General features: G+C 38.8%; 1 protein-coding gene across 1 annotated transcript in view; it reads right to left on the bottom strand.

Moving 5' to 3' along the window:
- The window catches only part of LOC112558980, a 188172-nt gene extending 178932 nt beyond the window's left edge, over nucleotides 1-9240 (bottom strand). Inside the window, exons 1-7 of the mRNA XM_025229763.1 lie at nucleotides 9110-9240; nucleotides 6444-6590; nucleotides 5477-5637; nucleotides 4985-5180; nucleotides 2590-2733; nucleotides 1521-1786; nucleotides 868-958 (exon numbers count right to left, since the gene is read on the bottom strand). Of these exons, the coding sequence (XP_025085548.1) occupies nucleotides 868-958; nucleotides 1521-1786; nucleotides 2590-2733; nucleotides 4985-5180; nucleotides 5477-5637; nucleotides 6444-6590; nucleotides 9110-9164 (1060 nt within the window). The 5' untranslated portion in view covers nucleotides 9165-9240. The remainder of the gene's footprint in view (nucleotides 1-867; nucleotides 959-1520; nucleotides 1787-2589; nucleotides 2734-4984; nucleotides 5181-5476; nucleotides 5638-6443; nucleotides 6591-9109) is intronic.
- Nucleotides 9241-12730: the final 3490 nt, after the last annotated feature.

Below are 12730 nucleotides of genomic sequence, written 5' to 3'. Positions count from 1 at the left end.
GTTGACAGAGTAACTGGCTACATTCAAGTAGTTCCTATAACTTTAGCCTCACTTTACTACAGAAGAGAACTCCTAGTGGCTAGGTGGGGGAGTCTCACAATCATTGATGGTGGTTTTTCCCTTGTAGGAGTTCTCTCTTCTAGTAAACAAATCTTTCACAATTCAATATTTTGTTAGAAGGATACATCAAATTCAAACAATGTATTCAAACCTTTATGTATTTGATTTTGCTTTTTGTGGTGTAAGCCCATGGCAAAATGAACAAATTATAATGATCTCCAATATAGCTTTCAGAAGTCTCAGTTTATACCACTTTCAGATTTTTAAAAAAATCACACAAGCAGATGGTTAATTAATATATTTTAAACGTATAAAATTTATGGTTAACATAATCCCTGAATGGACCAAGTGTTATACCCCTTATTCAGGGCTTCTGCTAAGGCTAAATTCTTTGGGGTCCCAGGGACCCCTTCTTCAGATTTTTAAGGGGTCCCTGTTCTTCGCCCAACTTTGAATGGGACCCCATCGACGAAAATTGAATGGGTCCTCCAAACTTTTAATGCATACTGTACGCAGTTTTTTGCGTAAGCAGAAGCCCTGCCTTATTAATTCTTGCCATTGCATTCATCCTTTAGTTTTCTCTGAAGACCAGTAGCAAAGAACCAGCATCAGCTGGTATCAGCAAAGAGATCTTTGCATGAGTGTATGATGTGCTTTATGTGTACTATATTCTGACAATTTTTTAACATATACATGTATTCATGGAACAATTATCCAGTGAAACTGCAGAAATTATAGAATAGGTCATCGGACAGCATAGTGATAATGTTACTGGCAAAATGCATGTCTGTGCATTGCAATTTTTACCTTGATGGGAGCAGCTACCATTCCTTACAATGATATCATCAATAGCTATATCTCCTAAACTCCCAGCACCAACTACTCCCTCAAATACAACCTGAAATAAGAAAGTCATCCATAATACTATATCAACAAGCGGAATAAGCATAACCAAGCTTATGTTAGGAAAATATATGGAGAGAAAACTAAACCTAAAAGAAAAGGAAGTCCTCATCAGCAGTCAACAACAGTCTTATTCAGTCACATACCTTAATTTCATCGCAGGGTGATATGCACCAAACACACCAGCCAGTTAACATTAAGTTGCTAAAGAAGGCAGGTGGCTATGTCAAAAGCTCCATTGTGCGCTACTTTTCCCTTGAGTTTAAAGGCTTAGTTTTCCTTCTACCCAATGTAACAGGTATGCATTATTTTCTTCTACACAAGAGCACTAAATGCATTTATCTCAAAAGCATGCAATCATAATACCTACCTTGATAGGATATATCATTGCTACTTTATAGTCAGGTTTACTATCTTTTAAGTCAGTTTACTGTTGTAACCATTAATTTCAGCACCTGAAGTGTTACAGTGTTGAAATTTTGTTTCAGCTATAGAGGTGAATAAGCATGTAATCTGAACGCTGTATCAAAAAAAGAAGACAAACAAATGTTATTCACCCTATAAGAAGAAGAACCCTGAATGCTTATTTGACCTGGGAACCAGATGTCACCTAAGTTGATTCTTTTTGACCATACTGGAATATCACTGCTTGTCAGTTCAGCACCAGATATTATGTAGATATTCAAGGCACCAACATTGTCCCCATTGAGGCTATAGAAGAATAACATGCACTGTGGGGTAGTCTGGGTTACCAAGGAGCTTGCAAGGTGAGCCTTTTGTCCAAGATACCGTGGAGAGCTAGTCTCTATGTACAGATAGTGACCTAATCAAAGAAAAAGTTATAATCTCTCAGTCACTGAATGGCAATATTCTGTGAAATTTCTAAACCCATCTAAACATAAATCCAGAATTATTTTAAAATGGAATAGATATTAGCCTTTAGACTAGAGATAATGTCAAGCCTGCAACATCTGTACTAGTTAAGATAAAAAAGTTTTAAACTACCTGAGAAGCATAAAACATGGTTTGTCTCCCTTCACAATGTTCAGATGAAAATGAATGTTAGTGTCTAAAACAATAACTCAGTAGTCTTTTTCCTCAATGGCATACTTAAGGTTCTTAGCAACTTAGATATTTACCAAAATATGTGCCTAGTCCATCAATTAAAGTACTTGCTCAAATCAAAGGGAATTTCAGATAATTTCAAAGTATTTTCAAATTGTAAGAATTGTTGTAAAAGCATACAACTTGACAACAAATTAATAAGTTGAAATATATTTTAGTAAATACTTACACTAAAGCACTAAAAATATCTAGAGATAGTCAAGATTTTTCAGTACCTTTTGCCTGAAGTGTCCACCACTGCCCTTCCCTATTCCCCTATGCATTCACATCTGAATTCAGTCTATCTCTGATTTTAATGTCAGAAATATTTAATATTTTTGTTTAAAACAATCAATAATTGTACATAACAGTTCCTGTCTATGACTCTGCTAAATGCATTTTGTCCTACATTCTGCAGAATTCTTGTACAGGAAAGCCTCCTTTTTCAAGGGTGACTTTTACTTGCAGTTTATAAAGGACAGCTATGTCTAAGCGTAAAGAATAAGGCGCTGGCATCTTTACCTGATGAGGTACCCAGAGTATGATCATTAGAAGGTCCAGTATTTACAGTAGTTGTTTGACCAGAATGTAGGGTCCAGTTAAAATCATCTTTCGTCATCTGATTCCATCCACACAAACCTGCCTCGAAGTCACATGCCAAGCCACCTGAGAATACAATAAAAAAGACTTGTCATCAACATTGCTTCAAACTACTAGAATGTATTCTTATTAGTCCTAATAGCCAAAGGCCAAAACATAGATGAAAGTAATGCACCAAGGTACAAACACAAGCTATATATAGCCTCTGAAACTCAAGAGTATCATATAGTGGATTGTTGGAAAGTTCAAATCAAGTCTGAAATTCTCAGGAAGCGTGCTATGGAACAGCCTCCCTCTCTATCTCAAGAAATTGCACTCCCTGAACTGCTTTTGACGCCATCTATCTAAACACTTTCAAGACATATAGAGGATGCCTCTGGAGATTCCTCCCAACTCCAGGTGACCTTGTAAATATATGCATATATATCTTCTTAACCATCATCTTGTACATATCCACCCTTCTTTATGTTTGCTACAATTTTTTTCTATAATTACTTCGTTTATGTAGTTAATTTCCTTCCCTGTAAAGGGCGAGGGCTAAATGGAAAAAAGCGCTCAGTTGCTTATTTTACCCCTCGTAAATAAAGAATTGTCCTTGTCATTGTCATTACATATTTTTCTGTTTTTCAAAGGTTGTTATTCAGTAAGATCACAGTATCCACAAGATCAATTGGTGATATGTTGAGCAATTTGTTCAATAACCTTTCGCCATATTTCAGTCAGCTTCACATCTCCTGAAGAAGGACCTGACTTTATCAGCGAAAAACTGAACAAGCTGATGATTTATAGCCTTCATAGAAGGACCTGTATTTATCACAGAAAAACTTAACAAGGTGCTGATTTACAGCCTCATCTGAACATTACAAGGAGTTTTGAAGAGAGTGAAACAAGTGGAAGTCTTATGGCACAAGTTCAAGAGAGTATGTGGCAACACATCTCATCCAAGCTCCAATAATTTTTGACAGCTGATCAAACTTGTGTGTGGTCTCACATTGTCATGATTGAACAAAACTGCTTTATGATTAATGAGCTTTGGACATTTCCATAGCTAACAGTACACATTCGAACTGATTTAATCAATCAATTAGCAGGAGTTCGAAAAACACAACACTTTTAAAATCCCACCACATTGCATGAAAACATAACTTTCCTTTGATGTCTACTTTGATGTCATTTGAGGTGAATCATCATGTTGGAACCAAGACTGTTAGTGCATCATATTGCTGTAAACAATCCACTTCTCCTTACTAGCTATCAGTCACTTCAAAAATGGATTGTTTTCCTCGCGTTTAATGAACATTCTCATATTTAACATCAGCGCCTGGTATGGTCACTTCCTCGTCAAAGACAAGGCAAGGCTGGCCAAAGTCATGCACCAGGTTCTCTACAGCTGCCACTTTCTGACTTGTACCTTTATGCAGTCAGAAAAATGGCATATAATATAACCAGACCAAACATACCCTCTCCATCACAGCTTTCAGCTGCTGCCCTTGGGCAAATGCTTTAGGAAGTAGCATGTGCACGAAAAACTGCCTACCAAAGGTCCTTCATGCCAGCAGCCATCACCAAATAAAAGGCAATAGGACTCATAGGCCTTATATTACATGGCATCCTTCTCAGGAGGTTCATGTACATGTGTGAGAGGGTGTAGGTGTGAATTGTTGAATGTAGTATATGGGTATGTCTATGTGTTATGTTTGTATATATGTGTATATATATATAGATATGCTTATATTATACTTGTAGATTTGTATGTGTAGTTATTGTGAGCGAAAGAAAAATTTCTGTTTTGGACTGTCTTGTACAGACAATAAAGTTTGATTGATTTGATATCACAGATGTCTATATGTGCCATCAAATGAACTTCTTTCAGAAACCCAAATACTGAGCTTGTTTACATATTCCAACTTGTTCAGGTGGTCATGAACACTTGAATGATGAATGTTCAATCTCAATCTCTTGTATTGTGCAATGTGAGTTTGACTTGATCAATGCCTTTATTATGACGTCATTGACCCTGGTAGGCCTCCCTGACCCAGAAGCATCCTTGAGATCAAAATCACCAGCATGGAATTTCATGAACCATAAAAGTAGCTTAATTGTTCTAAAGCATTACTGCTTACATTAATACACAGTTCTTATGAGCAAAGTTTCCAGATACAACACACATGCATGTTTTATTTTAGGAAGGTCTTCTTGTTGAATAGAAACTATTACATAATCTGATGCATTTTGCTTTTAGTTTGGATGTATCAAAGGTCAAATACTTCTGGAGTATATGATCCTAAAAAGTAATAATAAGGTACAGAAAGCTTACTTGTGGTAGGACAGCTTCCTGGCACAACTCTGATGTCATCTATCCCAATGTCACCCTTAAAGAAGGGTCCACGGACTGCCTCAAACACTATGTTGACAGAGTAGAAAAAAGAATACAGCTGCACTTGCCCATAGATCCACTGGCTGCCTTGAGTCTGGCTTTTGGTCCACAGCGGTATGTCAGGACTTCCTCCTCTCTGTTTTCAATTTCAGTGTACAGATTCATGGTACTGTTTATAAGTTTTTACATCATTTAGTTTTTATACACAGCAAAGCATGTGTCCCTGTCGAAACAAAGTTGGTAACAGTATATCCCTTAAAAAATGATTTTAAAAATATTCCTGTGACTCCTTTTTAGCGTACATGTACTTTTCTATAAGTCCTAAAGTGATACAAAACGATGAACTTATTTCAAAATAACTTAGTCACAACAACTCAATCTATGTCAAACACAACAGCAGCAATATTGTGCTAACAGCAGAAAAGAACTTACATGAACATAAATGGTAAGCGTATCAACATGAGCACCATACATGTAATACCAGAACTGCAGACAATATGGAGAGTTGGCTGGAATCTGTGGAGATATCAGGCGTGCTGTACTGTTGGTCCCTTGAACAACTGCTGTTTCTATAAGAATGTACCAACCACTTTCTGTGTGGAGACAAAAGAGCAAGAAAAAGTTATGATATACATAGCTGAATGTTGTGGAAGCTGAATAGTTTAGTAGAGTACAAATCTAAAAAAAATATAATTGCAAGGATTCATGCTTATCTGTTACTGCAAACTCCAAACCTATCACCTAAAACATCCATGCATCAACACCCACACATAATCACTTGCATGTTTGCCACTCATTTGCACGAGCAGTGCCATTCTAGTTTGCTTTTAACCTCTCACATTTTAAATATGCGAAAGTGTAAATATGCATTCACAAACACATGTATTTATATAGAAACATATTTTTCTCCCACCTCACCAGGTCAATATTTCAAGATTTTTATTTCAACGAATGTTTGTCATTACATAAAATATTTTGTACACTTTCGAGCCACAGCTGCTCAATCTCAGATAAAGTGTCAGTGGTGTGTGTTTGTGTATGATGTTGTAAATAATCTTGATGCAAGTTGTTGTTTGTTTTATAGTATATATATATAATTTGCCTTCCTTTCACATGCTAATGTACTCCTTGCACCTTGCAGTTAACTTGTTCTACTTTTAATTTTATTTTTAACTTTACTGTAACTAGAGCACCTTCCCATGTTTAAATTGCCCGCTGGGACCAATAAAGTTGATCATTGTCACTGTCACTTCATCTACAATAATAATCTAGTAGCATCAATGACAGTAGCTGTAGCAGGTCATATGAGTACAATCATTTGTTCCATGACTAGTTATAATGCCTTTCCTAAAGTTAATTGACATTTTTAAAGTTCCAGCTCAAAAGATAAATTACTCACTGTTGCCTGATGTATGATCCACAGTGGGTCTTGTAGTTTGATTTCTAGTTGTTCCTTGAGTGTGAATCCAGTTGAGTTGATCAGAGGTATCCTGTATCCATGAGCAGTAGCCAGTCTCAAAAGTGCAGTCATACTGAGACTGAGATTCTAACAATAATAGAAAAAAAAATATAAAGACTTAATTTAAGTAGAGGTTGAGGAAAAAACCAAACTATAAACACAGAAATGAGTTATTCTGTGGAACAAATTATCAAGGCACATGAATAATGTTAACTCCCTATACTGGTCAGCTAACACCTTTCTTATATCAGGAAAAGAGTTTCATTCCTGGGTTTTAGTCCTTGTTGCAATTCATTTCAGCCATAACTTAAGTTGCAGTTACTGATATATTAGGCACATATTCAGAAGATTCCTTTGATGTGTACTGATCTTTGTTGATCTATTCCTCTTGGATTTTCGGTCATTATTTCAGAAGTTTGTCCTACTTTTAAGGCAGTCAAAACATATTATTAAATGAGAAAGACAATAATGTTTATAAGCAAGCAGAAAGAGTTAAGGAATCTCTATTTTTACAGGAAAGAAGTTGAATAACCCTACATTTCCTCTAGTTTACAAAATTCAAACACAAGAAATAAGTTCAGGCACAAAAGTGGCTGTTTAGATAGTAGGTCACAAGGTCACACTCCATGATGAATATATCATGTCAAGTCTGTTCCTTTCATTTGGGGTTCAATGCCATGCACTGATAAAATAAAGGACAATTTCTATGGTTATCATATGAATTTGAATGAGTAAGTCATGATCTTTCTATGCATTAACTGTGCATCTGTTAACTTTTGCAACTGTAACACTTCAGGGCAATATCTGTGACATTCTCAGCCTGCAATGATTATTATGTGATAATTGTTCCAAAAAACATACAGGACTTACTTTCCAGGTATTTCATAACTGCATGTCATATTACAATTGTAACGTTTTCCTAAAATGACTTATCTAGGTTCTGACTCTCCCAATACTTATGCTGCTTCAAGTTGTGACTCATAGTCTGACTATATGTATAGGTGCTCAAGGCTATAGGATAAAGGTAAAAAGAGACTGTTACAAAGATGATATATAGTTACTGAAATGTATCATTATAATAAATGCTTTCTGATGATGTGCTATCAAAGCTGATCCAGTCAACTTTCCACATACTGACCTATAAGTAGGGCTACATGGCTCTTATAGTCTTTATGGGAAGTAAATAAGGGTTAGGGAGTACAAAGGAGGAGGATACACTGGGGACAGACTTATTATTACATGGCAGGTTTATAGTACTGATGAACTCGTCAGATCTCATTTACGTACAGTCACTGCGATATGGTGCTTATTAAGTTTTGCCAGTATCCTGAATTACAAAATTAAGTTTCTAGGCATGCAGATATACACCCTTTGTCCATTTAAAACAATACTTTTTGTATTCTGGGGCTGGAAAAAAAAGTTGTTGCATGTACGCTTGGTCGCTTGCCTGCTGACATTATCAACCATACACCTCTCTTTGAGATGAAAACATCCACCATATTAGAACTGGACAATGATACTATATGGGTTTGACTTTCATCAGTTTTGTTGCTTGTAGCGATGGCCTACAGTGTGTTGAGTTCGCTGTGTATGTATGCGCGAGAGAAAGTGAGAGAACGTATATTATCTCTGTGTACATTTTCTCACTTGTATTGTCCTCCATGTTGAAATGCAGAGATGGGGAAAGGGGTTGACGGGAATCACAAATATGATCTTGTACATTGCAAAGCAAAAACATGTCTAAAGATTACTCTTAATCTGAATTAGTGTAACAATTATGTTCATCCACTGATAATTTTAGATGTTTTGCTCCATTCTTGCATGCTATATGGCGCCAAAGTTGTTGTTTGGTTTTTTTGTTGTTTTTTTTGTGGTGATTGTGGGTGCGATACAAAGAAAGGATGGTACAAAATTTAAATGTCGCCCCTCTTGCGTGGTTTACGGACAAAAAATAATTTAAATTTGACTTGTACATTAAAGGTGAGCAGACGTACTGGTTTAGACGGCACGTACACCCCCGCCTTTGACCACGTGTCCCGCCTTCTCATAAAACATCCCGGTTTCGTCTGAATAGTCATGAACATAGATCCCCTGTACACGTCCATGAAATAGTCGATCAATGTCCCGCATGTATTTAAAAATCTGATTACAGTACATTGATTGGTATTGGGTTTTGTCTGTCGCCGTTTGATTACCAATTTCAACATTGTTTCCTAGTTCACTGCCTTTCGGCGTTCCCCCATCCTCCCCGATTTTCGCTTTTTTTTTTTTTCTTTGTCGGTGACGACTTCATGATCGGCACACGTCGCTCCCAAAACGTCTGATCACCTTCTTTGTACAGTACCCTCCCGAACGAACGATGAATTAAGTACATACCTTTAAAACAACATTTCTTAAAAACAAAACTTTACATATTATCTTAGAAGATAAAGTAAAGCATGTTTCGCCTTCAGCGTGAATCGATCCCGGATAACCGCGAATGCACGGTTATGAGAAGACCGGATAATCGAGCTTCCACTGTATTTTGTGACAGTTTACAAAAATATTTATGTAGCTTACAACCTGTTTTCTCTAATACACCTAAGCTCGTATACAGTGATTCTTACCTGCAAGAACAACAAGAAAAGCCAAATAAAATACAACCTCATTTCTTCCCCCCATGGGAAGAGATGTGCGCCTATGTACACTACACCGTTTCCTTTTAGTTGCTGTAGTTTCCGCAAGCGGGTGAAGTGGACTTCACATGTACGACCTCATTTAACTTTGACCACAAACAATATACTAACCGATAAAGAAATACAATCACAGATCATAGTTTCTTGATTGTTAGGGACCTGTTCAAATCAAATATTCGTGAGGACGTAGAATGTTGAGAGGCGGGGATGAACTGGTGTTTTACGCCGAGCCAGCAACTATATATAGGTGTATATCACAGAAAGGTATAGCTTGTTCTGCAAACAGAGACCATGCATATGCTGAGAAAGAATTAACAGCTTGCCCGAAACGAGAGGTGAACCTAGGACAGCCAACCCTCAGTGTAGATGACAGGCGCTAACCTAGAATGTTACTGAGGAAAGAAATAATAACTTGAGAAAATAAAGAGAAATAAAAGATGACTCTAACTTGCTTACTTGATAAATTGAAATTGCTTGTGAGTATAGATGACATACTTGACAAGTAAAGGTGATGGTGATGAGATCAGCAATTAATACTGAATATGGATTGTGCGGACCTAGAACCACCGTTAACTTGAATGAAACGAGAGGGGGATTTTCAACACGTAAAACAATTTACCATGCAGCCGTCGATGAAATAAAAGGATTCACTTTTTTTAAAATCTGAACCCGAAATAATAGCAAAGGCCATTTGATCAGTAGCTGCACAACTGTAAACAAGTACAGGATAAGACTGTTACTGCTTTGTTATCAAGATCGCGGATCGAGACCCGGTGAAAAACTAGAGACTGTTATCGTATTATAACATGTCATTGCCGGGCATCTCCATACGTGCAGTCAAAGGTGAACAATTCGAGATATAGCAGATGACTGTGTCTGTTAAAATAATGTTATTTGCAGTTCAGTTGATAGCCACATCACAACTAATGGAATTAAGTCAGTCTAGGCCGGGCGGCGTCTTGCAATCAGTTATGCCCTTCGCCCCTCCTGGTGCATAGGCCATCGACGACAGCCCTCCAACGCCTCCTGTCCTGGGCTACCGTCACCAGCAGACCCCATCCAAATCCGGTGAGCTTGGTGTCGGCGGCGAGGTCCCGTCTCCAGGTGTTTCTCGGCCTTCCTCGCTTTCTCTTTCCCTGGGGGTTCCACGTCAGCGACTGTCTTGTGACGTTGGATGTTGGTTTCCTTAGGGTGTGTCCTAGCCAACCCCATCTTCTCCGCAGGATTTCCTCCTCTATGGCTGTTGTTTCGTTTTCTGCCACAGGTCGGTGTTGCTTATCCTCTCTGGCCAGTGAATTCTGAGGATTCTGCGCAGGCACTGGTTGACAAACGTTTGGATCTTCTTCGTTGTGCCCTTGGTCGTCCTCCATGTTTCTGCTCCGTATAGTAGGACTGACTTGACGTTGGAGTTGAAGAGACGGATCTTTGTCGTGTAGCCTATGCTCCCGGAGCTCCAGACCTTTCCAAGCTTTATGAAAGCGCCTCTTGCCTTGTTAATTCTTGTCTTTACATCCGCGTCTGTCCCTCCCTGTTTGTCCACCACACTCCCGAGGTAGGTAAAGGCGTTGACTTCTTCTAGCGGCTCCCCATCCAACCTGATTGGCTCTTCGCAGTCATGGTAGAGAAGAAGTTCATGTTAAAAGATGACAGCAGCAATAAGTTGTACTTTGTACGGGTATTGGTGCATCCATCTATGAATGCACATGCGAGTGCTTGTTCAGTAAAATGTTATCGTGTATGTACGTATGTCAGTGTGTGTACACCACCAGTATAACTGGACTCATATGACTCTCGAAGCTAAGGTAGGTTTTTGATGGGTAGAAGGTGTAGAAAACGTCTTTTCTACTTTTGGTTAAGTTGCTATAAGACCACCAACAGTATCACGTACTCCCACCAAGACGCAGGGAGATACAGAGGGGAATAAGTATCGCTGATGTATGTTTTAGCCAGACTTGATTACTGCAACTCCTTGCTTGCTGGCTGCCCTGAATACTTTCTTCACAAACTGTAGAAAGTACAGAACTCTGTTGCACGTCTGGTGCTTAGAGTTAGGGAACAGGACCACGCCACCCTTCTCCTTCGTTTTCTGCACTGGCTTCCCATCCGTTCTCGCATCCAGTTCAAATTGTCTGTGCTGTATTTTAATTTCTTTGCTGCCACCTGCCCTGATTATTTCTCTTAACTGCTCTTCCCTCACGTCTCAGCTAGACAACTCAGCTCCTCGCCTGATGATCGTCTCCTTACTCTTCCTGTCACCAAAACATCAACATATGGCCACATGATTTTTAGTTATTGTGCAGCGAAACAATGGAACTCTCTCCCTTTCCATATCCGCCACCTACCCACTACTGAATCCCTTAAACGTGCTCTGATAACACACCTCTTCCGTAAACATTACTCCTAACAACCTTTCCCATTATGCTAGTCCTTCTTCACACCCTTACCTGATAGTTGCAATATCAAATTACTCTCAGCTCTTGTTCTTGTTATTTAGTTCCTCTTTGTGTTTTCTGCATTTGATTTTATTCATTTTATTCTTCGTTTAGTACGGTTGTTGATTCTTTTATAGCTTATATGTTATTTGATTTCCTGTCCCTCGTATGCTGTCCGTGTTTTGTTCTTGTTCTTAAGCGATAAAAGCATATTCCTTAGGAGTGTGAGTATGTGCGCTCTACAAATTTTGCATAATCTACATTCTACATTATCATACATCAATTATCATCATCATTTTCTTGGTACCACCAATAGTGTCACTTTTCCACCAAGACCTAAAAGAATGCAAATGGAACTCAAGAAAAAAATTTATCACCTTCCGAGGAATCAACCCAATATCAAAGGGGTGACCAGGGACACCGCACGTGTAGGAAGAGGCATCAGCCTCGGACAAAGAGAAACTCGCCACTTTCGATCCTAATCTGCATGCTATAGCGACTGGAAGTTGTTGTTTACTGGACTCGGTATTTATACATTTATAGTCGATTGGAAGTTTACGACAGTGCGAGGTTAATTAGATTTTATGGTATTGATGTCGTGAGAAAAGAACTGTGAATTATGAACTGTGAATAGTGGATTGTGAACTGTGAACATTGTGTGAGGTGAGTAACATCGAAGAAAACTTGGAAAACACACGCTTTGTGCTGTGGTGATTTCTTGTATGACTGGTCCACCACTGTACAACCAGGTAAGGGATCGAGACGCGTGCGTTACAAGTGTAGACTGGCGACTGCGTTTGGCGCTCGAAAGACACGTGTGTGGACCTGCTGGAGTGTCGCAATTATTACATATTGTTCTCCTCATATCCACGTGAGGGGAGGGGAATTGGTGTTTTACGCCGTGCCAGCAACTGAGGCCATATCACGGCAAGGCATCCAGCCTGTAAACAGATGCCACGTGCAGAGAAAGAACAGCGTGCCCGAGACGAGAAATGAACTCAGGGCAGCCAACCTTCACCGTATTGGTGACAGGCGCTAACCGTTGCGCCACCGGACCGCTCTTATATCCACGTGAAGCCGAGTGGTGGAATTATATAGGGTGTCAGCAAACTTTCTCCCA

This window comes from Pomacea canaliculata, linkage group LG3 (assembly GCF_003073045.1).
Source record: "Pomacea canaliculata isolate SZHN2017 linkage group LG3, ASM307304v1, whole genome shotgun sequence".
Lineage (NCBI taxonomy): Eukaryota > Metazoa > Mollusca > Gastropoda > Architaenioglossa > Ampullariidae > Pomacea > Pomacea canaliculata.
The sequence above is the reverse complement of the archived record's forward strand: the minus strand, read 5'-3'. Positions and strand labels throughout refer to the sequence as shown.